General features: G+C 50.8%; 1 protein-coding gene across 2 annotated transcripts in view; it reads left to right on the top strand.

Moving 5' to 3' along the window:
• Positions 1-25,844, top strand: part of BANP (BTG3 associated nuclear protein) — a 75,472-nt gene that overhangs the window by 3,218 nt on the left and 46,410 nt on the right. Inside the window, exons 2-5 of one of the 2 annotated variants that reach the window (XM_082862280.1) lie at positions 370-461; positions 4,024-4,223; positions 21,640-21,756; positions 23,147-23,322. In XM_082862280.1, coding sequence (XP_082718406.1) covers positions 370-461; positions 4,024-4,223; positions 21,640-21,756; positions 23,147-23,322 — 585 coding nt within the window. The remainder of the gene's footprint in view (positions 1-369; positions 462-4,023; positions 4,224-21,639; positions 21,757-23,146; positions 23,323-25,844) is intronic. The other variant, XM_082862281.1, reaches the window with a different exon arrangement.

The following is a 25,844-nucleotide window of genomic DNA, read 5'->3' as shown; positions in this document are numbered from 1 at the left end:
TATTTTAAAGTCGGGAAGAAATCATTATTAGCGATTGGATTCTATCAGAAAAGGGAAGCTGGATAGAGCGTTGAGTGAAAAGCCTGCTGTCTCGGTGTTGGGGTCAACTCAGTGGCGCATTAGTGAAACAATTTATCCGGTATCTCCGTTTTTCTTGAGATTAGGGAGAGATCCTGTTTTCTGCCTGACTGAGAATTTTAAGTTAAACCTGTAAAAAGTAAAATATGAAGCAGGTTGTGCCATTTCTCATGTCACCTCAAGGTGACCCCTCTACACTTCAGGTGTCAGAACTGTTTCCTGTCTTAATATTAAACAGCTCTGTAAAACTTTTTGAATTAAAGTTTGTTTGTCTCTGCCTTTAATTTTCAGTTGTACTGGAGAATCATGTAGTGACAGACGAAGATGAACCAGCTTTGAAACGTCAGCGACTAGAGATCAATTGCCAGGATCCTTCTATAAAGGTAAAAATATTAATGTATGTTTTTGTTTGTATCTTATGTGGGGCTGCCATAACGAATTATCACAATGCGGGGCAGAGCGGGGAGCACCTAAAACAATAGAAATTTACTCTCTCACAGTCCTGGAGGCCAGAAGTTTGAAATCAGTTTGTCACCAGGGCTGAGTTTCCTGTAGAGGCTCTGGGGGAGGGTCCCTCTTGCCTCTTTCAGCTCCTGGGGGCCCCAGGCATCCCTTGCCTCATGGCCGCTTCCCTCTAGTATCTGCCTCCGTCTTCACGTGGCCTCTCCTCCCTGTCTGTGTCTCTCCTTTTCTGTCTCTTATAAGGGCAGTCTCATTGGATTTAGGGCCACCCTAACCTAGGATGACCTCATCTTAATTTGATTACGTTTGGAAAGATACTGTTTCCAAGAAAGGCCACGTTTGTAGGTTCTGGGGGTGAGGATGTAGACGTATCATTTCTGGGAGTCACTGTCCAACCCCCCACGAATGCATAAAGGCATGACGTTTTCCCTTGAAGAATCACATGGTTTAACTGGGATCGCTGCCACATGAGGCCTCGTCCTCCGTAGACCCGTGGACCTAGCGTGCACGGAGGGAAAGTGCACAATTCCTGTGGCGAATATTTTCTACTAGTGATGAAGCACTTTGGTGCCTATCGTTTAAGTCACCTAAATTTTAAAGTTTGCTGGATGGGGTCTGGGAAACCACAGAGTCAGTCGTGGGTGATGGCTGGTTCTTGGGTTTGCTTGTTTGGTCTGCAGTTTGCAGAGCCACAGAGATAAACACCAGCACCTGTGAGAAGTTAGGACAGCGGTGCAGAGAACCAAAGCGACTTCTCCTATGCCCTCTGCTTCTGTAGGGCTGTGTTTAGAAACATCTGGCTCATCTCTTTAACAAGGAGAAGCAGCGTGAGCTTAAAGATGCGTGGCGTGGTTTAAAGACACATTCAGTTGAATTTCTGTTTCATACTAATGGATAGAGGGCCGCTGCTTCAGTAACCCCACATTATGTCTTAAAATAAAGTGCAGTTATAATTTTATCACAAAAGAGGCGTGTGTGGTAAACAGCACAGCAGTCAGATGTGGATAAGGTGCAGTGAAAGCGCCCCCGCCTCAGCCCCGTCCCCTGGTCGGCGAGCAGGGCCTCAGGCCCTGGCTTGAACCCGGCACCCGTGTGCTAGGAAAAGTGTGCTCACCAGATTGCCAGAGCTCTTTATTTTTTTTTTTTCACTTTAAATTGGTTAATTTAATTTTTTAATATATCTTTATTGGAGTATAATTGCTTCACAATGCTGTGTTAGTCTCTGTTGTACAACAAAGTGAATCAGCTATACATATACATATATCCCCATATCTCCTCCCTCTTGTGTCTCCCTCCCACCCTCCCTATCCCACCCCTCTAGGTGGTCACAAAGCACTGAACCGATCTCCCTGTGCTATGCGGCTGCTTCCCACTAGCTATCCATTTTACATTTGGTGGTGTATATATGTCCATGCCACTCCCGGACTTTGCCCCAGCTTCCCCCTCCCTGTGTCCTCAAGTCCATTCTCTATGTCTGTGTCTTTATTCCCGTCTTACCCCCCTAGGTTCTTCATGACCTTTTTTTTTTTAGATTCCATATATATGTGTTAGCATACTGTATTTGTTTTTCTCTTTCTGACTGACTTCACTCTGTATGACAGACTCTAGGTCCATTCACCTCACTACAGATAACTCAATTTCGTTTCCTTTTATGGCTGAGTAATATTCCATTGTATATATGTGCCACATCTTCTTTATCCATTCATCTGTCGCTGGACACTTAGGTTGCTCAGAGCTCTTTAAAAGGAATAGATTTGGATGATTTTTGGTTAATATCCCTTGTATATAGAAGACTTATTTAAAAGTACTATTCTCTGCCTTTCTTTGTTTTATTAATTTGTGAAGTTGTGTTATTAGTGTATTAACAGTGATGTTTGTCCAAACTCCAGGCAGAATCACTTCTAATTCAGAATTAAGACGATGAGGTTTCACTGTGTTTAGGGAATTTGGGAGCCGCTTGGTTGATGTCTTCAAATTATAAAAAATAGTGGGGTCATTGGTGATTTGATCTCAAGACTTCAGCCAGCGGCTAGTGGTTGTCGCGACGTCTTAGGTCAGGGTGGGCCTCGGGCGCTGCCTCGATGTCACTCTCAGGGGATGGGCCGCCCACGCTGTCTCCACATGACCCTGGCACGGCCTGCCGTGCCTCCACGGCCCGCCCTCCTGCGGGGGAGTCAGCGGAGGGTGTGGGGTTTAGCCCTCCCCCGCATGTGTTAGCTCTCCCGCGATGGGACTTGTCGGGGGGTGATTGCTTGAGACACAGCAGGTTGTTGGGACAGCGTGTGGGTTTTATTTACCCCAGTGCTGCCCTTACTGCCGTACAGACTGGGCAGTTAGACAGATGTGTTTAATTTCTTCAGAAGATCAGCTCAGTCTGTTCAAAGCACTGAGTAAGAGTATCCATTTTCCCCGCCTCCTGGGCCTTGACTCCAGCCGCGCGGTGTGATGGACCACGTGGCTCTAGCTGTGGGGTCACCTCCCATGAGGAAGGGGAGCGGCCGCCGGAGTGGGTCAGCCGCGGCCAGTGGGCAGAGGGGCCGGCCTCCTGCCGCCGTGCGCTGGGGTCCCGGTCTGCTCCGAACGGCCCCTGTGCCCGTCTGGCCTCCGCGGTCTGTCCGCTTCCTGCTGATGTGCCTGGCACTCTGGGCATTTTTCCGTTTGAAGTCAAGGGCAGAAAAGGAGAGAGGCAAGGTAAAATACGAACTCTTCACTATTTCAGCTGCTGCCCCCCCGCCCCCTCACTGCTGAGCTGGGCGGTTGGATGCCCCAGGGGCTTGCTCCGGGCTGACGCCCGTTCCCCAGTATCAGCTGGTGAGGCCAGCGGGGGCAGCAGCCTGCTTCCCTCGGTGCCCCTGCCGACTCAGGGCAGGAGCAGCCGCCGTGGGAGGGGGCGAGCTTCCTGGCCGGTGTTTGTCTGAGCCGTTCCTTGCCTTTGGAGCCACACAGTCCCTGTGGTCGGCGGGACTTGGGTGGCAACAGTGGAAGGCGAGGCTGCTCTTTCTGTGGCCACTAGGTGGCAGGCGTGCTGCTCCCACGCGCAGGAGAGTCATTGCCACATTTCACCTTGGGGGTGGGGCTCGGGGGAGTGTAACGCGAGCAGGCGGGTTTCCGGGCCGTTTTGATGTTGGATGTCATCTGTTTTCATTGTAGAATTTGACCAGTTTTATGTGTAAGTTTACTGATTAATAGAAACTTGCGTTGTAACGTCCACTAACATCTTGTGTTACACGGACTTAAGTGTAACTAAGAATCGCAACTACACAGAGAAGTAAGAGCCCGATTAAGTAGTCACATTGTGAGTGCACAAGGTCGAGCTTGTCTAGTGAAATGCTTCTGGCTTATAACTAAAGAGCTGAAGTGCGGGGATTGTTCTGTGGGAGTAGATACAGCTGAGTCTGGGAAATAGCTGTTTGATGTTCCTTGGAATTATCTCCTTGGAGTTCAGGATGCCCTTCCTGAAGCTTTCCTTTTTTTCACTTGCAGTCATTCCTGTATTCCATTAACCAGACAATCTGCTTGCGATTGGATAGCATTGAAGCCAAGCTGCAGGCTCTGGAGGCCACATGTAAATCACTGGAAGAGAAACTGGATCTGGTCACCAACAAGCAGCACAGCCCCATCCAGGTGCCCATGGTGGCGGGCTCTCCTCTCGGCGCCACCCAGACCTGCAACAAAGTGCGATGGTAAGAACCTCCTCCCCGGGCCCACGCCCCTTGGTGCTCTCAGGGCGGGATCCTAGTCAGACTGGAAAGAGACACGGGGCCTCTGCGGGGCGGCTGGGCTCGTCCTCCCAGTTTCTTTTTGACATAAGCCAGGCTGGTGCATCTCTCCTTTGGAACTGGCCCACCGGAGCTTTGAAGCTGTACGTTCGTTTCTTCTCTTTTTTTTCTGTTCCATCTGGCTAGTCTTGAGAGAATTTTTTCTTCATAGGTAGCTTTTTTTTTTTTGCGGTACGCGGGCCTCTCACTGTTGTGGCCTGTCCCGTTGCGGAGCACAGGCTCTGGACGCACAGGCTTAGCGGCCACGGCTCACGGGCCCAGCCGCTCCGCGGCATGTGGGATCTTCCCAGACCAGGGCACAAACCCATGTCCCCTGCATCGGCAGGCGGACTCTCAACCACTGCGCCACCAGGGAAGCCCCATAGGTAGCTTTTTATACATTTCACTTGAGTATATCAAACTTTCCATTCGTGTCTATAGTTTTTATTGTGCCTGTATTTTGTTTTTCTATCTAGAGCCTAACTGTAGTGACGTGTAGTAGTTCAGGTGCCGTTTGAATCAGAGCTTCTGGAGAGTGTGGGCCGATGGGAAGGGTGTCTCTGTCTCTGACCTGTTTGCCTGTCCTTGGTCCAGGGCACCGTCAGGGGCTCTGCTGAGATGAGCGGAAGCTCAGGTCGTGGGCGGCTCCTTCCATCAGTTCCACTGGTGTTTGTTTTTTTTTTTTTTGCTGTACGTGGGCCTCTCACTGTTGCGGCCTCTCCCGTTGCGGAGCGCAGGCTCAGCGGCCATGGCTCACAGGCCCAGCCGCTCCGCGGCATGTGGGATCTTCCCGGACCGGGGCACGAACCCGTGTCCCCTGCACCGGCAGGCGGACTCTCAACCACTGCGCCACCAGGGAAGCCCTCCACTGGTGTTTTTATCCTTGCCCACGGCGGGCTACGAGGAGGTCTCAGTGTGACGATGGCAGCACTTGTCTTTGCGCTTGGCGAGAGCTCGGGGCTTTTACCGAGGGTCTTGTCGTGGCTCTCTGCGCCAACTGCTGCCTCTCTCCCGTGTGTCTGCGGAGGAGGGTGGTGGGGCTCAGAGGAGGGGGAGCCACGGCCAGGCTGCTGCCGCGTCTGCAGGTCCACCCACGTGTGCCCTGGGGCACGTGGGATTGAGGAGGGTGCTCAAGTATGTGCCTCGTGTCAAGGTGGCTGCCTGTCCTGGTCTGCCTGGGACAGCCGTGGATGACGCCTGCAGTGTGGGCCTCCTTTAACTCTCAGAAGTGTCCTGGGGTGTTGGAGACCCTGCGTGGCCCCGAAAGCTGCTCTCCAGCCGGGGTGGGGGACCCCAGGGGTCTCTGTCCCCAAAGGGAAGGCCTGTTGGTCCGTGGTGATTCACCCTGTGTTTATACCTTGTCCTGATGGGTCAGCCGTATCTTTTGTCCCAGTGAACATTTGTGGAGCGTGTCCTCTCTGCAGGCAGTGAGGCTCAGACCTACCAGGACCAGTACCTTTTTTTTTTTTAAAGAAGCTGGTTGTCCATTTACTTATTTATTTATTTATTTGGTTGTGCTGGATCTTAGTTGCAGCAGGCGGGCTCCTTAGTTGTGGCATGCAAACTCTTAGTTGTGGCATGCATGTGAGACCTAGTTCCCTGACCAGGGATCGAACCCGGGCCCCCTGCATTGGGAGCGCAGAGTATTAACCACTGCGCCACCAGGGAAGTCCCAGCCAGTGCCTTTTTTAAAGAATAATTTTTTTGTAATGCCCTCATATCCTAAAATGCAATGTTTAGAAAATATAATTTAAAAACTAATATAATGTCTTAATTATAATGTAAGGAGAAATAAAAGGATGGTCATGTATAATAAAATAACATATATTTTGATATGGAAAAGGCTGGGGGAACTACATAAGGAGTTAGTGAATAGGACCAAACCTCCCATGTCAGAGCTGGCAGCTGGGAGGGCTGTCACCCTGGGACTCAGATAGCAGTTGGTGGTGGAATATTTCAAAATGAGCAGTTCTTGATGAAGTTTCACATAAAGCAAAGTGTAGTTTTTTCTAGACTCAAACAACATTGAAATTCTGGGAAAATTCACCTTACGTTGAAACGATCCAAAAATACTTTGTGTATGAGTGTAGAATGGAGTAAGATTCTGGGCTCAGAGAGTTAGAAGCATGTTGTTCACGCCCATGAATAGGACCTGTGGGATCTGTGTGGGAAAGGTTTCTGTCGGGGAGGCTGTCTCATGCCGTGAAGGCTGGCAGCCTCCTTGGCTCTGCCCGCCAAACCCGTGGGGTCTCAGGTATAACCAAGTGCGCCCCCGGCCCCTGCCCTCGAGGACTGTTGCTCTGAGAGGTGAGGCGAGAGTGAGACAGGCTTCCTGCCCTGAGTAAGGATGGCTCTCCTGGTGGCGTGTCACTTTGTCACCTGTGTTGGGAAGAGGTCGTCTTCAGGACCCAGGGATGTGCCGCTCATACTGCACCGTCGGTGGTTTGTGGCCGTTCCATGAGGTCGGGCGGACGAGGACGGGTCCTCGGGGCTGCAGGTGGCGCTGCAGCTGTGCTTGGACCCTGAGGCCGCTCGTTTGGGGCTTCCCTGGGTGTCAGGTCCAGGGGGGAGGACGGACCTCGGCGGGCAGGTTGTCCTCGTTTGACACCATGGGGTGACTGGGCTGAGTCACAGAGTTGTGCTGTTTCCAGTCTGCCCGTTTTCAGAAGGAGGATGGGGGAGCAGGGCAGGTCTGCAGGGACCACCAGCCCTGTCCTCTCCTGCAGGCCAGTGATGGACCCGGCATGGCCACGCCCGGCCTGCTGCTGAGCGCGGCCTGACTCGTGGGCCACGTCCCGTCTGACGATGGCGCTGATGGCTGCTTGGGGGAAGGCACTTCCAGACTGCAGGGAGGCCCCTTCTCTCTCCAGCATTCCGGTGACGGCGGGGCTCGTGGGGCGTGTTAGCGACTCTCCCGTTCAGGAAACCCAGAGCGCTTCCCTCCGCTGGGGAGAAGCTGTCATCGTGGAGAGACCTCCGTGTGCATTGACAAGTGGTGAAATCAGAGTAAAGTTTTCTAATACAGACTCAGGTGTATAATCTAGTTAATCCAACTCAGTTAGCTTTTCTGGTTTTGAAGGATCGTATTGTGACATAAAGTCAACCCATTATAGAATACACTTATTGTATGTTGGCAGCAGATTTATTACTATCGTTAATAAAACCATTACTTATACAAGTTAATGTTAGATTAATAGAAGGAAAGGTCACTCCTTTGTTTTCTTAGACATAGTTTAGAATAGGTTGTTTATGAATGATTTTCAAAGAAGATACTAAGTCTGGCATTTCCCTCCATGAATGTTCTAAAAATGAGAAATAAAAATTACCAGTAATCGAAAGCTGTTAACAAGAAAATTTGGGCAGAAGTAAAGGTCAACAATTCAACCCTAGTATATCAATGAAAAAAATGTATATTTAAGTTAGAAAATGACTAATTTATAAGCACATAAGTAAATGAGAAATGTGTGTCTTAAGTGTGGGTAGTAGAGCACAGAAAAGGAAGTCTCCAAAAAACAATGAGAAATTGGTTAACATTCCGAGTAATAAAGTACTTCTACAAGTACTTTGTACCTCAGATACTTAAAATAACAGTTAGAAGCATATAAATCCCACATTATTTTATATCCGGATCATGTGCTTTAAAAAATAACTTAAGATTCCTTAGGCCACTTGGCACTGGCTGTGAGTGTTGTTGGGAAGTCTGTCATCTCGCAGGACAAACGAGGACGACCCTGAGGGGCTTGTCGGCTGTGACGAGGCCTCTGGATGGTGGGTGAGGAGTTGTCCACTGCAGCGTCACTGGCCCCTCCACTCGGAGAGGCCGCACCTGGCCCAGAGGAGCCCAGCAGCTGTGGGACGCACCGAAATCCACTCGCCTGTGGGTTATTTCTAATTAAAACTGGCCTGGACTAGACTTTGCTCTCAGCTCTGAGAATTATTTATTTATTCTCTTGAATTCCCAGAGCACAGAGGGCGGTGGACTGCTGCCAACCCTATTTGGCATTTTGGATCCAGATTTTTCAGATTCTACGCCTGAATGAGATCCTGTAAATAAATTCAAGAAAAAAGAAGAGAAAGAAAGAGAGAAAACCTTTTTCTTTGATGCTAAAGCTTAATCATTGTAATAAACATGTTTGTAAGTTTACTTGGATGGGGTCTCATTCAGCAATGGTGTTCTACTTGGGGAAGAGAAAAATGGGCCTGGCTTCTTTGGGTGGCTGCTTCCTTTCCTCCTTGTAAGTGTGCCGTAAATTGGGGTTTGCCTCATTGTGACCCTAGGTGCAGCCATGTGAGGTTTCAACCCTAAAGCTGTGTCGTGCTGGCATTGGAAGGGGCAGGCGCCGAAGCTTTCTGTGACGGGCTGCACAACTCAGTACGTGGCAGCTCACCCTTCACGTGCCCCCGTGAGCACCTCGGGAACGGCCTCCATCGAATTGTGTGGCGTGATGGGATCAAGTGTGTGGATGGGGACGTTTATCTGGATTAACGTAAAACCCTGTTTTCTGAGCTTTGAGGCCAGGCACAGCCACTTGAAGGACGGGCAGTAGGCAGGACCGAGCTGAGCCTGGGGTGCAGGCCCACCTGGGTTGCTGTCCTGGTAGATGCCCTCTGGAAGGCCAGTGCAAGTGCCCTTGTGCAGTGTGGGGACCCAGGGACCTGTCCCTGCTGCCCAGCGGGGTCCTGTGGAGCCAGACTTACCGAGAGTGACTCCAAGCCAGCTGGTTCAGGTTCGTTTGTTTTCATGAACTGAACATACTGATTAACTAGAAAAATGCTTGTGTTTCTTTTAAAACAATTGATTTTTATTCTTTTTTTGTTTTATATATACATATATATATATGTATATATAAATATTTATTTTTCTGGTCTTAGTTGTGGCGTGCGGGCGTCTCTCTAGTTTTGGCACACGGGCTCCAGAGCGCGTGGGCTCAGTAGTTGTGGTGCATGGGCTCCAGAGCATGCCGGCTTAGCAGTTGCCCTGCAGCATGTGGGATCTTAGTTCCCCAACCAGGGATCAAACCCACGTCCCCTACATTGGAAGGCAGATTCTTAACCACTGCAGCACCAGGGAAGTCCCTCTTTTCTTTATGATTTAATGTACAAATGGTTTATTTATTGAGATATTATTGACATATAACAAATTTTTAGCTTTAAAAGCTTAAACATTTCTTTTAAAGCTTTAGTGTGTTCCTATAATTTTAAAACAATTGTAATGAATCAGAGGCTTCTTTTTCCCCCCCTTAATATTTATTTATTTATTTATTTCAGCTGCACCGGGTCTTAGTTGCAGCACACGGGTCCTCGTTGAGGCATGTGGGATCTTTTAGTTGCGGCACGAGGGCTCTTAGTTGTGGCATGCGGGCTTCTTCGTTGCAGCATGTGGATTCTTAGTTGCGGCATGCGGACTCTTAGTTGTGGCATGTGGGATCTAGTTCCCTGACCAGGGATTGAACCCAGGCCCCCTGCATTGGGAGCGCGGGGTCTTACCCAATGGACCACCAGGGCAGTCCTGAGAGTCTTCTTTTAATACTCAAAACTGAAAAAAAGAAAAAAAAGTGATTTCTTTTAAAGTTTTTCTTTCAGAGAGATGTGTCATGTAAGATGAAAGTTTACGTGTAAGGGGAAAGTTTTCTTCTTTCTTTTCCTCTAAGCTGGTTATTCACCCACAGAGAATTGAACTATTTGATCAAAAAGTTATTTAAATTATTAAATTATTTAAATTCCCTCTAATACGCTGATTGCTGATTCTTTGTTTTATTTCCCAGAGGGTCTTTTGAAAAAAGTAAAAACGTTGATGGATGTTTATGGAAAGGCTGGTCTGGTTTTTTGAGCCCTCATGGCTCCTGGGTAGAGAGGGGCCTCCTTCTGGGCGTCTCGGTTCCAGCAGTGCAGCCCCAGCGTCTCTGGGTAGTCATATCGTTCAGAGTTTAAGGTCGAAAGTACAGCATTTCATAGGCTTTGGACTGTGACAAGATAGGGTTGTTTGAATTGTGAAGAAATGGTTTGGTTTCAGCCATGAGGGATTTGCTTCATCCTTTCCTTATCGAATTTTGCATTTTGTGATTTCCATTTAATTTTGTGTACGTATGACTTCTTTTCCTGACTGGTGTGGGTTACCTTTCACAGCTGCACACTTCTGGGGGCCTAATCCTGATACCCTGTACGTGTCAGGGCTACCGATCAAAGAAAGCATACAGTTTACATACATACAATTTAGGGGATTGTTAACCTCATGACTGCAGATTAGAGATGCAGTCTAATAACCAAAGCAGGTATAGTCAGAAGTGTTAATAGACCATGCACATTCTCATAGTTTGGAGCACTTCTCTAGTTTTAGGATAACTCATGCCTCATGATTGGGGTTGTGTTGAATCTGAAGACAGTTTGGGGAGAACTGCCATACTAACGCCATTGAGTCTTCTGATCCACGCACAAGGTACACCTCTCCATGTTTGCAGGTCTTTGATCCCTCTCAGCGGTGTCGTATAGTTTTCATTGTAAAGCTCTTACATGCATTTGTTAAATTTATCTCTGAGTACTTCATACTTTTAGATGCTCTAATACATGGTATTGTGTTTTAAATTTTAACTTCTGTGTGTTCATTGGCAGTATATAGAAATACAGTAGACTTTTCTCTGCTGACCTTTATCCTGAATTATTTCTAAATTCACTTGTTTTAGTAGCTTTTCAGTAGGGTTTTTAAAAAGTTTTACTTCCTATCAAAGTTCTGTACCTTTTCTTACTTTGCTGCACTGGCTGTGATCTCCATTTCAGTGTATACTTTTTAAAAAGTATTTTTACCTTATTTCTGGTCTTTGAGTGAAAGCAACCAGCCTTTCACCATTAAGTGTGATGTTAGCTGCACATTTTTCATAGCTGCTCTTTGTCCGGCTGAAGAAGTTCCCTTAGATTCCTTATTTTGTGGGAGTTTTTGTCCTGAGCAGGCGTTGAATGTTTACATGCTTTTTATGCACCTACTTGAGATGACATTTGCTTTTCCTCCTTGATTCTGTTGCTACGGTGAATTATACTGCTTGATTTTGGATACTAAAGCAGCCTTGCATTTCTGTCGTAATAAGCCTGACTTGATCGTAGGGTAGAACCCTTTTTATGTGTTTGGAGTGATGGCTAATATCTGGTTATGGATTTTTGCATCTCTGTTCGTGGATTGTATTAGTCTGTAGTTTTCTTCCTTGACGTGTCTTTATCTGTTTTGTTATCAGGATAATGCTTGCCTCAGAAGGTGAGCTCATTGTCCGTTTTTTAAAAAGAAGTAATTAATTAATTAATTAATTGATTAATTTTTGGTTGCGTTGGGTCTTTGTTGCTGCGCGCGGGCTTTCTCTAGTTGCGGCGAGCGGGGGCTACTCTTCATTGTGGTGCACGGGCTTCTCATTGCGGTGGCTTCTCTGGTTGCGGAGCACGGGCTCTAGGCGCACGGGCTTCAGTAGTTGTGGCACATGGGCTCAGTAGTTGTGGCTCACAGGCTCTAGAGCACAGGCTCAGTAGTTGTGGCACACAGGCTTAGTTGCTCTGAGGCATGTGGGATCTTCCAGGACCAGGGCTTGAACCCGTGTCCCCTGCATTGGCAGGCGGATTCTCAACCACTGCGCCACCAGGGAAGCCCCATCGTCTATTTTCTGAAAGTGTTTCTATAGGATTAGTTTCATTTCTTCCTTAACTATCTGGTAGAGTTTGCCAGTGAAGACATCTGGCCTAGGTTTTAATTTTGAATTCAATCTCCTTAATAAATGCAGAACTTTAATAAACGTGGAACTTCTTGAGGCGGTATTGTTTGATTTGTGTCCCTCAGGAGGTTTCCTGTTTGTTGAAACTCTGGAGTTTATTTGTATAATATTCTCTCTTCACTGTAGGTCCACGTGACATTCAGTTGCTGAGTCTCCTCGGGCTCCTGGCCTGCGGCACTTACTCAGCCCCTTGTCTGTATGGCTTTTGGGGGTGCTGGTCAGGTGTCTCGTGGGGTGCCCCTGGTGGCTTGGGGAGGACGGTCGCAGAGGTGAAGGCCTCCCACCGCCTCTGCTGGGGTGCAGCACGGCGTGGCCTGTCTGTGTGGCATGGGGGCGGGTCACGGGGCTGAGCGGCGGCAGGCCTGGCCTCTGCGCAGGCGCTGTCCTCCCCGGCCCCTGTGCCAGCCCCGCTCAGGGAGCAGAAGTCGCGCGCTACGTCCCAGGGAGCGTCTGCCCCTTCAGGCACTGGCCTCACACTGTCCCACCTTTGGCCATCGGGAGTGCTCGTAGGTGGCTCTGGTGACCTTTGACGGCCCCTCCCCCTTGTGGGTCTTTTGTTTGGTTTGAGCGCTTCCTTCGGGCTGTGCAAGACGTCCCTTGCCTAGTCCTAGAGGCGTCCTGTCTCCTTTCGTTGGGGACGGAGCTGTGGGTGCCAGGGTCTGGCTGCCTGGGGTGTCCCCCACTCCCAGGCCTGCCTTTCTGTGAGCAGGCGTCTCTGCAGCTCCTCGGGAAGGAGAAGAAGGGACGCACAGCTCTTCTGCTGCCTCGGGGCTGTGACTTTGCACTTGCAGCGTCCTGTCCTGGGCGCTGTGGCTTCTGTGGGGTGGGGGCGGGGTGGATCCCACGCCTTCTGGGTCCTGTTGGCTCCAGGCAGCTGGGGGTTGCCGTTCGTGGCAGCAGGTTACCCCATTTCTCTGGTGCAGTTGGTTATTTTGGGGGAGTTGGTTTTACACTGTATTTTGCTCATCCCCTTTGATATTGGAAACAAAGTTTCAGTGCTAATTTATTCTTATCCCTAAGAGTATTTTTGTGGATCCTGGTTTTTATGACCTTTTCATCTTTAACCTGCAAGCTAGAGAAATAAGCCCTTTAAGACACATGTTAGTGGCTGTTCAGATGCCTGGCTGTTGCCTGGTTTACGGGAACTGCCGCAGCCCAGGACCCCTGGAACTTGTGCCTCCTGCTTCTGTTCTTGGCGCCGAGTGGCGTTTCTGGTCCCCCCACTGCTCTCCCCGCAGGGACCTGAGACCCCATGCCCTCCATCCTACTCCCTAAGGCCTCTGGGATGTGTGAGCACTTGTCCCGGGGCTACGTTTGCGTGGAAGGCACCTGGAAATGGAGCCTGGCTGTGCGGCATCTCCCAGAACAGGTGCACCTATGAAAGGGGGCAGGGGGCCATGGTGGACCCCAGCCTACCTGCCTCTCAGGTGTGAGGACCTCGGGGCATCTGGTTTTATTGTTTAACTGAGCGTTGAACAGTAACAAAATTGTTTTAATTTATTGTTTTAATTTAATTTATTTATTGTTTTAATTTATTTTATTAATTTAATAAAAAATCTGGTTTTATTGTTTAACTGAGTGTCCCCCCGACCCCTCTTTTTTTGCTCTTACTGAAACTCTAGGACCCCGGTAAAAAAAGTAAACAATTTTTCTTTTTGTAAGTACAATACGTGGGACACAATTTCGTATTTTATTAGGACCCCGGTTCTTGTATGTGAGACAGGACTATAACTGGAAAGCCAAGGATATGTGCCTTACCCTCCTGCTGGCATATTCTCATAAGCAGAAAAGAGGATTACTCGAGATTCTTGTGAGCTCGCTTCTGTCAGTAGAGGGTTACACAAAACTCAGAAAATTAATATTATACACATTTCCCAGACTGAGCTGGATGAGTGACAATTTTGAATTGCAGAAGGATCAGTGTCAGCAGATATACTGTAGTGAGGCTCAATGGTAGGAGAGAGGGAGGCAAACACTTTTTCGCACACTTTTTATTCTTATTTTTGTATTTATTGTTTAAGATTTATTTTATTTATTTATTTTTGGCTGTGTCATGTCTTCATTGCTGCACATGGACTTTCTCTAGTTGTGGCGAGCAGGGTCTCCTCTTCATTGCTGTGCGCAGGCTTCTCATTGTGGTGGCTTCTTTCGTTGTGGAACACGGGCTCTAGGTGTGCGGGCTTCAGTAGTTGTGGCACGTGGGCTCAGTAGTTGTGGCTCGCAGGCTCAGTAGTTCGGGCACGTGGGCTCAGTAGTGTGGTGTGCGGGCTTCAGTAGTTGTGGCACATGGGCTTAGTTGCTCTGCGGCATGTGGGATCTTCCCGGACCAGGGCTCGAACCCATGTCCCCTGCATTGGCAGGTGGATTCTTAACCACTGCACCACCAGGGAAGCCCCACACACTTTTTAATATTCGGCTGGAACTCCTTCCCCACCACAGAAAACAAAATTGGGCATCATTGTGTGAGCAGAAGTAATGCCCAACTTGACTGCCTCACTCACGTGTTGATGAAAATAATCAATAAACAATCTATAATACGAACAGAGAAGAGTTTTACATGAGTGAAACTAAGGACTATAGCACAGAAGACTGCTCCAGAGAAGCAGGGTTTTCAGCACAGTTTTATATCTCGTCAGAACAGGGAACATCAGACAGGTCAGGGACACACACACTCCTTCAGGGTTCCCACGGGACAGACCGGCATGCGCACAGAGTCGGCGTGGCCTTGGCACCTGGGAAGGGAGGCTTATCGTGGAAGGAGGAGCAGCCCTGGCCTCCCGGGGAGGGAGGCATTTCATGTTATTTTCGCGTGGACACTCTGCTTCTGATCACTGTGGCCTTTTCTTTAACGGTTAAAGCAGATGTACAGTGAGTGTCCGCTAGGCCACAAAGTCAAGCTGACTCAGGTGTGAGCCAGGGTGGCGCCCACACCTCAGTGTGCGAGCGTCTCTTTCACCACAGGCTGCAGGCAGCAGCCCCGTGTGAGCCGCGCTGCTGTGCGACGCCATGGTCGCAGGTCACACTGGAGGCTGGCTTTGCCGGCTGGGAGTTGGCGCAGGCGCCGTGGCCCGGCCCCCCCCCCCGCCGCGCGGCCTCGCCTCTGGGCATTTTAAGTCGCCTAGCCTTGTCTTGGGAAGGTTAGAAGCTTCTCCTGAGACGGCAGTGCCCCCAGCCTGAGTGGATGCTCGGGACGCGCCAGCCCGGCCCCAGCGCTAGAGCATCTGGTGTCCACGGCGCGCTGCTGCGGGTGGCGGCTGGTCTCCTCTCCCGGATGAGCTTTTGCTCAGAGAACTCACAGTCAGCGCTTGTGGACGTTCTTCTTGCTCCTTGGAAACTGGAAATAAGGGGTGACCATGCTGCTTGGACAGACCTGATTTTTCCCGAGGGACCCCGTTCCTCCAGGGAGCCTAAGGAGTGCTGGTGGGGTTTAACCCCATGCCCAACCTGCCCCCGCCTGCCCTGAGCCACGTCCGTGGCCGCTTGTTCACTGATGGCAGCCTCGGTGTCCATTCGAACCATGGTCACGTGGTGGGACTGACGCGCAAGGGGCAGAGGAGTCGGTGCTTTAGGACAGCAGCACAGGGCGTCTGACCTGCTCACCAAGCAGTTTTCTGAAACTCAGGGGAGGTTGAAGGCCGCTTTGTAAGAGAACTTGGAAATGTTTCCCAGGACAGCTCTGAAGGCTGAACATATTTGGTTTTAAATCCATCAAAATAAAACCATTAAAATCCCCAACACTGAAAGGGTAAGTGGTAGCAGTAGTTGAAATAGGATTATTCCTGTTGTTCACCAGCAAGTGGCAAAGGGCACGAGAGATTCTTGGCTTTGAATCCAGGCTCCGTCACCTGAACGTGATGAGACCTTGGGCAGATTCTACCCTTTCTAAGCATCAGTTTCTTCACCAGTAAAAGTCGTGAGCGAGGGTTGCTGTGAGGGGACGACGCGTGTGAGCGCTTAGTGCTCCTTGGTCCCCGGGAGGCCGAGAAATCATTCACCGAGTGTCCGACGCCGTCAGCCAGCCTCGTGCCTGCTGGGCGCACACGGTCAGCCCTCAGGACGCAGGTTGCCCTGAGTGAGGACGGCATCCTGGGCTGTGCTCTGGGCCTCGCGTCTATGGGCGCCTGCTCTGTTCTTTTTTTTCACAGTATGGACCAGCCGAGCGAGCCCGAGGTTGCCCCTGAGATCTGAGGCTGCTCCTTGAACACACAGGCTTGCCGGTGTCCTGGGCGTTCACCTAGGCAGCCGGGATGCGTCACTGAACAAAGCAGACGGAAGGTCACATGCACAGTGGGCTGGACCGGGTGGGCTCTGGGGGAAGCTGGTGCTACTGGGAGCAGTGGGCGGGGATTTTGTGCTTGGTGTTGTTTTAAACCAGGGGCACCCATCAGAATCACCTGGGGGAATTGTTAAAAAAAGAAGTCCAGGCTCTCCAGGGCGGGCCCTCGCTTCCCCAGGAGATTCTGATGCTCAGGGAGTCGTGGGGTGCAGGTCCGGCTTCACTGACTTTGGTAAAGGACGTTGGCTCTGCCGCTTGAGGACTTTGGGCTCAAACCTGCCATTGCCACTGAGTGGCTGTGTGATCTTGGACGGGCTGTTGGCTATCTGTGCGGGGAAGGTACCACAGTGCCCGCTCCAGGTTTGAGGCTTTGTTTCACGCGGGGCCCTGGGGCAGTCGTGCCTGAGGGGGGCGGCCCCCGCGTGACTGCCCCGCGGAGGTGGTGGGGGCCCTGCGCTCACAGTCACTGTCTGCCAGGGCGGGCAGCCCTCGGCACGTGGTCACAGGTCACAAGCTGTAGGGCGTGCTTTACTTCTGAATGATAATGTCCTTAGGCCAGAGTATTCAGCTTGTGTGTAACTAGCATAATCTTAGAATTAGGCAAGAATGTTCAGCTTGCACGTTAGCCTCATCTTAGAATTAAAACAATCAGGATGGTCTGTGGGTCTAGGCATTTCCCTTTTCCCTTTTGGTTAAGTTTTTATTTAACAGGAACTTTGAAAACTGACATACAGTTCTAAGTAAAGGTATAGATAATGGTTTAAGACTGTGAAGGAATGAACTGAGCACGTAAAGTTTTAAAAACCAGAATGACCGAGGAATAGATAAATTGATCAACAGAACTGAATAGAGAGCCCATAAATAGACCCACACAAATATGCCGGCTAGATTTTGACAAAGGTGCAAAAGCAGTTTGATGGAGGAAGGACAGCTTTTTGAACACATGGTGCGGGAGTAGTTTCCACAGGCAAAATGAAAAAAGTGAACCTCGGTGGAAACCTCACACCTTGAGCAGCAATTGATTTAAAATGGATCACAGATTGCAGCATAAAATGTAAGACTGTAAAACTTTGGGATGAAAACACAGGAGAAAACCTCTGGGACCTGGGGCTAGGCAGAGGCTTCTGAGACGTCACACCAACAGCATTATCCATGAAAAATAAAAGAGAGAGTGGACTCAATCGAGATTAAAAACTTACGCTCCTTGAAAGACCTGTTAGGAGCTGGGAGGAAGCGACTGGCCAGGGGAAACTGTTTGCAAACCACGTATCTGATAAAGGACTAGTGAGGTGTCTGGAGCAAAGGCCCCCAGAACTCAGCAGCGGGAAGCCAGGCAACCCAACTGGGAAGCCGGCAGGAAGCAGAGACGGCTCTTCACCGGAGAGGAGAGGCGGCTGGCGAGCGAGCGTGTGCAAAGGAGCTCGGCAGCGCTAGCCAGCAGGGAGACGAGGACAAGAGGCGGCTGGACACAGCAGGGACCCTCCAGATGCTGGCGGGACGCGGGGACCCCGGGCCTCGCGCCGCTGCTGGTAGGCGTGTAAGACGGGGCAGCGGCTCTGGAAACAGATCGGAAGCATTTCTCGCCGTTAAAATGTCCTCACCGTGTGGCCCAGCAAGCACGTTCTTGGGCACTTATCCCAGAGAAATGGAAACTCATGTTCACACAGAACCTCCACATGAATGGCCATGGCCGCTTTGTTTGTAATAACCAAACCTGCAAACACCCCGAAGGCCCCTGTCTGGGTGAAAGGTTAAACATGCGGGTGTGCCCCTAGGCACATGCTTGGGCCTGGCCGCCTGGGAGGTGTCAGCAGAGGCGGCTCAGAGGTCGCACGCCCCATGCTCCCACCTCTGTGACATCCTCTGAGCGTCCGAGCGGTAGACACGGAGCAGGTTAGCGGGTGCACCGGGGAGGGAGGGTGGGCGTGTCTGGGAGGCAGCACGACAGGCGCACGTGGAGCCTGGTGCGATCTGAACGAGGCCCGGGGTTGGTGCCAGCAGGGTCCCAGTGTCGCTTTCCTGCCCTCGGTGTCACGCTGCCGCTTACACAGGATTCCCAGAGAAGCAGAAGCAGTGGGAGGGCTGTGTGTGGGGACAGCTAGCACCCACTCTAAGGGGCTTCCCACTCGGAATTGGCTCACACGGCTGTGGAGGCACCCAAGCACGTGCACAGTCTGTGTGGCAGGTGGACAGGCAGGGGGCATCGTCACCAGGTGGCACCCCATGGGCAGGAGCTGTTTGGAGTCTCCAAGATCGGGGACAGCCTAAACTGCCTTTTATTATTATTTTTTTAAATATTTAATTTATTTATTTAGTTTGTCCATGTCACGCAACCTTTTATTATTATTTTTTTAAATATTTAATTTATTTATTTAGTTTGTCCATGTCACGCAGCATGTGAGATCTTAGTTCCCCAACCAGGGTCGATCCTGTACCCCCTGCAGTGGAAGCGCAGAGTCCTAACCACTGGACCGCCAGGGAAGCCCTTCAACTGCCTTTTAAAGCTCTCACCCGATCAGGCCAGGCCCACCCAGGGTGATCTGTCTCTCGAGTAATTTAACATCAACCAACTGGGACTTTCTATCACATCTGCAAAGCCCCTTCCCAGCAGCACCCAGAATCATGTCTGACTGGGTACCTGGGGCTGTGATTCGGCCTTGGCAGGACACTGACGTGCTGTGACAGTTGCCCCGTACGGAACCTCAGGATAACTACTGCTGTCTTCTTCTTTTTTTTTTTTTTTTTTTTTTTGCGGTACGCAAACCTCTCACTGTTGTGGCCTCTCCCTTTGCGGAGCACAGGCTCGGAACGCGCAGGCTCAGCGGCCATGGCTCACGGGCCCAGCCGCTCCGCGGCATGTGGGATCTTCCCGGACCAGGACACGAACCCGTGTCTCCTGCATCGGCAGGCGGACTCCCAACCACTGCGCCACCAGGGAAGCCCTGCTGTCTTAATGTGATGTGGATGTTCCATAATTTTTGAAAAACAAAATATTAAGTTGTACAACTTGAGGTTGACGTAATTGCATTAGTGGAAAGGTGTATTTTCTGGAATATTAGTATTTAAAAACAGATTCATTGCTCACTTAAATGTTTCTGTTATAATCTAAATACCATCATCCATTAAAAACAAGTCCCCTGATGAATAAGCTTTGGACCGTCAAATTTTACATCGTCCCTTTTGCTTTTTGAACTTTCTTTCCCACTTCATTTCCTTCACAAGATTTTATCCTGTCAACCAGGCTGGTGCATTCCTGTGCAACAGGAATACGGATAGAAATTGAAGCTGAAAAATGTATTTACTGTAACCGTGAGGCCTGGAGGGTTAAAAAAAAAGCTCTTCTGGATTGAGGTCTCATTACAGTTCTTAGCACACAGTTGAACAAAACAGGGTAAATTATTACCAGTTTATAGTTAACAATGCAGTGTTGTGAATTTACCCTTGAGATGGATGGGGTTTAGTGTTAGTTAATTCCTGAATCTCTGGAGGGTTATGAGTAATCTATCACTTAACATGACGCAGGGTTCAGTGTTGGTTCCATTTCTGTTTTCGGTTTTTATAGTTTGAAGTTGTTTACATAAATAAATCTGTGGAAGATGGAGGAGGTCCTCATTTCTTGCAGGTGTGTGCCAGCAGTCTTAGTGGTCTGTCATCACAGATTACTTTGATTATCTGTGAGCTGAAACCCTAAGTAGGTCCTCCGTGCGCTTTGTCAGAGGCGAGTGGTAAGGAGTGACCCCCGCAGAGCGCCTGCTGTCTTACGTCTGGATGGACGGGGTGCCTGAATGTGATTGCGGGGAGGCTTTGTGAAAGGGAACAACCACACTGGCCAGAGGTGCTCTCCTGGGGCATCATCTGTAGGACATAGAACGTTCTGGAAGGAGGGCGTCTGGGAATTGAGGCCCTGCGGGATCTGCACACCGAGGGGCCCCCGACGGTCAGGTGCCCCGGGGCTCCCTGTGCTCCAGCTTGAAGCTGGTTGTCTCAGACCAGCATTTCCTTGGTCTTAAGGTCCTTTAGGAAACAGAGGTGTGTTTAGTCTAGCGACTTTGCCGGATGTTGGCGTGAATCCATTTTAACCTGTTTATTTCCGGCAGACATCTCAGACCTTGAATGTGCTCGTGTCCATCGTGATGTCCTATCGGGGTGAGAGGGAACACCTTTGTGTGGGTACCCTGTGTGTGACCTCGGTACCTGGCCACTTGTGGTGCCTGACCTGTGGGTAGGTGGTCAGGATCTGGTGGGTTAGTTCAGGTGTCACTGATGATTAAGTAGCTCGGCTGAGAAAATGCTGACGCCTTTGAGTGGAATGCAGGCGATTATGCTTCTTTTTTAGGAAAATATCCTGTGGTCCTGCTGTTCACTTCCGCATGACACGGTGCCATTTGTGCCTCTGCTTTTGGGGACATTTAACAGGGTGTGGCTGGGACAGGGGCTGGCTTCTCATGGGTGCCTTTGGGTTCATGGGCTTTCCTCCTGTAAAAGCAGGGTTTCCCCGACTTGGAGTTTGGAGAGAGAGATCCAGGCATGACATTGCTCTCAGGTAACACTGCTGTACATCTCGAGTGCCTGTTCTTTCTGCACAAAGCACGGCGGGAAACGCTGAGGGCTGGAAGGTTAATGAGCAGAAAATCTTGACGACTGTGCTTAGAGACGGAGCCACTGGCTCCCGCGTGTTTAAACACGTGTCTCAAAAAATAAAAAAATAAATAAACACATGTCTCCCTCTGGAAAGAGCCCCCGGTGGGGCACAATTCTTTTGTAGCATCGTTTCCTTCGAAGCAAAGTCCCCGGACCCTTGGCTGTAGTTCCTGCACTGGCCCAGCAGAACCCAGAGGTCAGTGCCCGGCGGTTCCCCCGCAGCCCCTCCGCAGGTGTTCACCCCTTTCTGTCATGACACTCACATCCTGGGATGGAACTGATAAGCACAGTGGTCACGAAAGCCCAGATTGCACGTGGGAATTCGCTCGGATGCAGTGAGTAAGTCTCAAGCTGTTTTTCATGCAGACCTGCTCCTTCAGAAACCTTCCTGCACAGTGACAGCTGTGACACCTCTGTCTCTTCTCTGTAAACATGTAAACATTTGTAACCCGACTCTCCCGACAGTGCCAACAAGGAGCAGAGCTAGACTCTCCATTAAGAAGCCCAGCCCCGGCTCGCACTTTGCCTGGTGTCACTCGTGCACATAGCGCAGCCCTGCCGGGGCCTCCCCTCTGGAGCTCGGGGCGTGGGCGCTGACTTTTGATGACTCTGTGCTCTGACAATGAACGCTGTCGTGTTAAGGTCTTCTTTTCTCTGTGATTCTTTTGTTCCCTAGCGTCGTCCCCCAGACTACAGTAATTCTCAACAGTGATCGGCAGAACGCCGTTGTAGCCAAGATGGAAGACCCCCTGAGCGGCAGGGCACCGGATCCCCTGGAAAATATCATTAGCAAGTCAGTAGCACGACACCCCACCTCTCACCGCCACCACTGGGGCCCCGGGGACAGGGCGGCGTCCTGGGGCACCCGTGTCGTTGGGCCCAGGGTTCTCCGTGGCCAGGGTCTGGGGAGGACGGCCCGGCCTGTGTCCACCGCCGCGCGTGCCGGCGGGAGGTACCCTGTGTGCTCACCACGATGCGCGGATCCCGCCCTCTCACCTCACTCCCATCTGTCTGTCTGTCCGAGCATGTCGGGTCGGCGACGTCCCCTCTGGTTGGTGAAGTGGCGGAGGCGTTTCGAGGTGGTGCCTTTTCCACCCCTTTTTCTTTGGAGACGCTTTGGCTGTACCCTGGGTCAGAGGCGGGAGTGCGTGGAGGGCACCATCGCCCCTCGTGTGCTGGCGCCCCGCCGGCATCGGCCCCACCGCGCTGCTTCCCAGTGAGTCTCGCAGGCCCTCCTGCAGCCGGTCCCGCTTCTACCTGGCTGTAGCCCAGGTCCCCAGGGCCCCAGACCCCAAGCAGACCGGCTGCAGGAGGTGGGTGCGGACGCTCCGGGCTGAGGCCGTGGGCCGGCAGAGCAGCAGAGGGTCCGTGTGCCTCGTGCCCGCGAGGGTGGAGTCGTGGCCAGGTCCGGAGCGTTTAGCGAGGTCCAGCCCCCAGGATGGAGCCCCCCGGCGTTTGCCTCGGCAAGCAGGGACCTCGCGCTACTTCCCCTTCCCCGTGCGCGGCAGCATCTCGAAGGAAGTCGAAAAGGTCATTCAGAAGGCAGTAGCGTGCCTCCGGGTAATGGAGCCCGTTTCGGAGCTGGCTGGTGTCTGGTTTCCTGGCCGTGCCTTACTGCGCTGTATCGGGGTCCCTTGTGGTGCTAAGGATGCCCCCCAGGAGATCCTCGACTGGCTTTTTTAGCCCCCTCGAGCGGTTTCTGTCAGTGGGCTAGTTGGGAGTGAGAGCTGCGTCTTCACAGGCCGGGTCATTTCTGGGACATCTCTCGGGACGGAGTGGATCGGTGCAGTCAGTCTGGGTCTGCAGACATACTTTCTCTCACTCAGCCTTTCCTTTGACACGGCCTCAATCTCACCCTGATTCAAACGTCAGCGTTTTGTAGGGTTACCTCCATGATCAGAAGGGAGTGTTCTAGGCCTTGAGTCACAGCGAGTTGTGATTTCACTTCTTTTGTGATGTAAACATTTTTTAAACGTTTCAAGTTCCATACAGTTTCTTGGAGCCACAGGCTGTCTCCTGCTATTAATCTGAGTAGAAAGAGCTGAGGGAAGGCTGGTGGCCCAGTGCGTGTGCAGAGGTAGCTTCTCTGAGACGTGAAGGGGAGAACGTCGGGGTACAGAACCGTCTCTGCGTGTTGCTGTGCTGCTCTCATCACACTGCTGGTGTCTCTGTTTCCCGCGCAGCGCGGTGCCCGGGCGTCGGCAGAACACCATCGTGGTGAAGGTGCCAGGTCAGGAGGACAGCCACAATGAGGACGGGGAGAGCGGGTCCGAGGCCAGCGACTCCGTTTCCAACTGTGGACAGTCAGGAAGTCAGAACATCGGCAACAACGTCACCCTCATCACCCTGAACTCGGAAGGTGCGTCCTCGAAGCTGCTCCTCTTCTCCGCGTGGACGGTAATGGGCGTGCCGCGGCTCTTGAACAACTCGGGCTGAAACTGCGCGGGTCCATGACACGTGGACTGTTCACTAGTAGATGTTACAGCGTTGTACGGTCTGCACACGGGGAGTCGTGAATATGGGGGCGCTGCGTTCACGGGGGGCCCACTAGCAGTTACGTGTGGATCCCTGACCACATGGAGGGTCGAAACCCCCCACATTGTTCTGGTGTCAGCTGTAAATTTTTCCCCTGCTTCTTAGAAAAGTAATATATGTTTATTGTTTTTGAAAGATGATAAGATATGAAAATGACAAAGAGAGCACAAATAACTGGAGACATTCCTCATCCAGAGACCTCTAGGCACCTTCTGGGCTTCTTCTGCGTTAGCATACACGCTAGACTTACGATTTTGTAACTCGCTTTTCCCCATGGCGTAGTAGGCATCTCTCCACGTTGATACAGATTTACACAATCGTTTTCAGTCAGGTTTGCTTATTGAATCTAGCTCTGGAGGCTTTCCGATGATGGACAGCTGTAACTTGAGAGGTATCGGTTGGCTCACTTGTCTGACCACAGCTCTGTCCTGTGTCTCTGATGAGGGCCTCACACAGACTCAGAGGGGCCACACGTCCAGGTTGAGTCCACGCTGCCCCTGCCCACTGTGATACAGGCGGAGCATCCTCTCTCCTGCTGGGTCTGGGGTCCACTCTCACCTGGCTCTGGGTCCGGGTGGTGGCCTGGCATGCTCTCCAGAGGGTTCCTGCCACCTTTGTCCTTCTCTTGAGGGCTGAGTCAGTGTTTCCCAAAATAGCGCAGAGAGAGAGGAGGGAACTGGGCAGATGTAGCATCGTGTCACTGAGTCCTCAAGCCTATAATTTGTTAACTAGGAAGGGCTGGTGAGGTGTTTCTGCTTCTCCGTCTGAGTCGTTGATTTTTCCTAAGAGCACAGTATAGATTTTTCTACAAAGATTTTCCTGTTAGACTTGTTACCACATCTGAAGCATTGAAAATGTTTTCCTTAAAACGTCATTCATCTCTAACATAAGTTGCTAGGGTTGAGATGGCAGAGCAGGGAACAGAGAAAAAGCAAACTGGGCCACTTAGAAGAAAAATTGAGGTCTAATTTCCATTCCATAAAACTGACCATTTTAAAGCAGACGTGCCGGTAGAGGGTGCACATCACCCCTGTCTAATTGCAGGGTATTTTTACCACCCCAAAGAGACCCCACAGCAGTACCCCCATGCTCCAGCCTCCAGCCCTGCCACCTCTGATCTGCTTCCTGTCTGTGGGGTTGCCTGTTGTGGATGTTTCATACGAGTGGAAGCACGTGGTGCCCTCCCGTTGTACATGCACCAGTCCTTCATTCCTCTTTATGGCCGGATGACGGCCCATCTAAGTGTGTAGATAGGCCACACTTTGTTGATCCGTCACCCGTTGATGGACGCTGGCGTTGTTCCCACTTTCTGACTGTCACAAACAGTGCTGCTCTGAACGTTTGTGTGTAGGTTTTTGTGCGTGTCTTCATTTTTCTTGGGCTGATACCTGGGAGTGGAATTGCTGGGTCAGGGCAGCTAGTCTCTCTACTCATTAGACTTGAGGAAAAGAGGGTTGCTTCTGATTTCATCTTAGTGGATATCGAATGAAAATTACATCTGTAACAATTGCAGAGAAAGCTAATTGTTCTTATTCTTTTTCCATGTGGATTTTGGGTAAATACTCCTGTAGGTCTAGCTGTGCACTTTAGGCCTAACTTGTTTGGTTTAAACGGCCTCAGCTCTGAAACATGACATTGGATGATTTGGGGGGAGTCTGGGGTTATCATAAAAACCAACAATGTCATCTTTTAAGTTTGTATGCCCTAATGTGATCTGATTAATGTGAAATATATTTCAGGGGGGACTGCAGACTGACTCTAATGTGAGCTTACAAAAAGGGATCCGAATTTGAGCTTATTAGCATTAAAATCTGTAGGGAAAAAAGTACAGGTTTTCTGTGTGTCTGAGTGTAAGCTTGCTGCCACTGTCCTCGGGAATGTGTCCCCCCCCACCCCCCGCAGTTCTACGTCCTGAGAATGTCAGGTTGAGCCACCTCGGTTGGCACGGGGTTTGGGAAGATGGAACAGAGATCGCCGGTGTGTGCACGTAAATGTGGGCAAAAGAGCTAATCTGCGAACGTCTCACACGGGCCTGTAGTGGCGTCCTGTGGCCGACATCCTGTGACGTTTATGATGCACTGAGAGTCGGATTCGCTGCTTCCCTCCCGCGTCCTCCCGGGACCAGAATAGCTTGCTCGACTGGGGAGCGTCCAGTCAGCGACTTCCTATCAGAGAAATGGGGATAAGATGTAGGCGCTGAAGGGCTGGAGGCTCGGCCTTAGGTGGAGTCATCTTACTTCCTGATAAGAGCCCAGGGCTGCGCATAGACAGACGTTCTTCTCTTCTTATAAAAGTATTTCTGTGCCTGATTGCAGAGAACCACAGAGTTTCAGAATGGCTATTTCT

Source organism: Leucopleurus acutus (assembly GCF_964270905.1).
Source record: "Leucopleurus acutus genome assembly, chromosome: 20".
Taxonomy (NCBI): Eukaryota; Metazoa; Chordata; class Mammalia; order Artiodactyla; family Delphinidae; genus Leucopleurus; species Leucopleurus acutus.
Note: the sequence above shows the minus strand (reverse complement) of the source record. Positions and strands in the feature narration are given on the sequence as shown.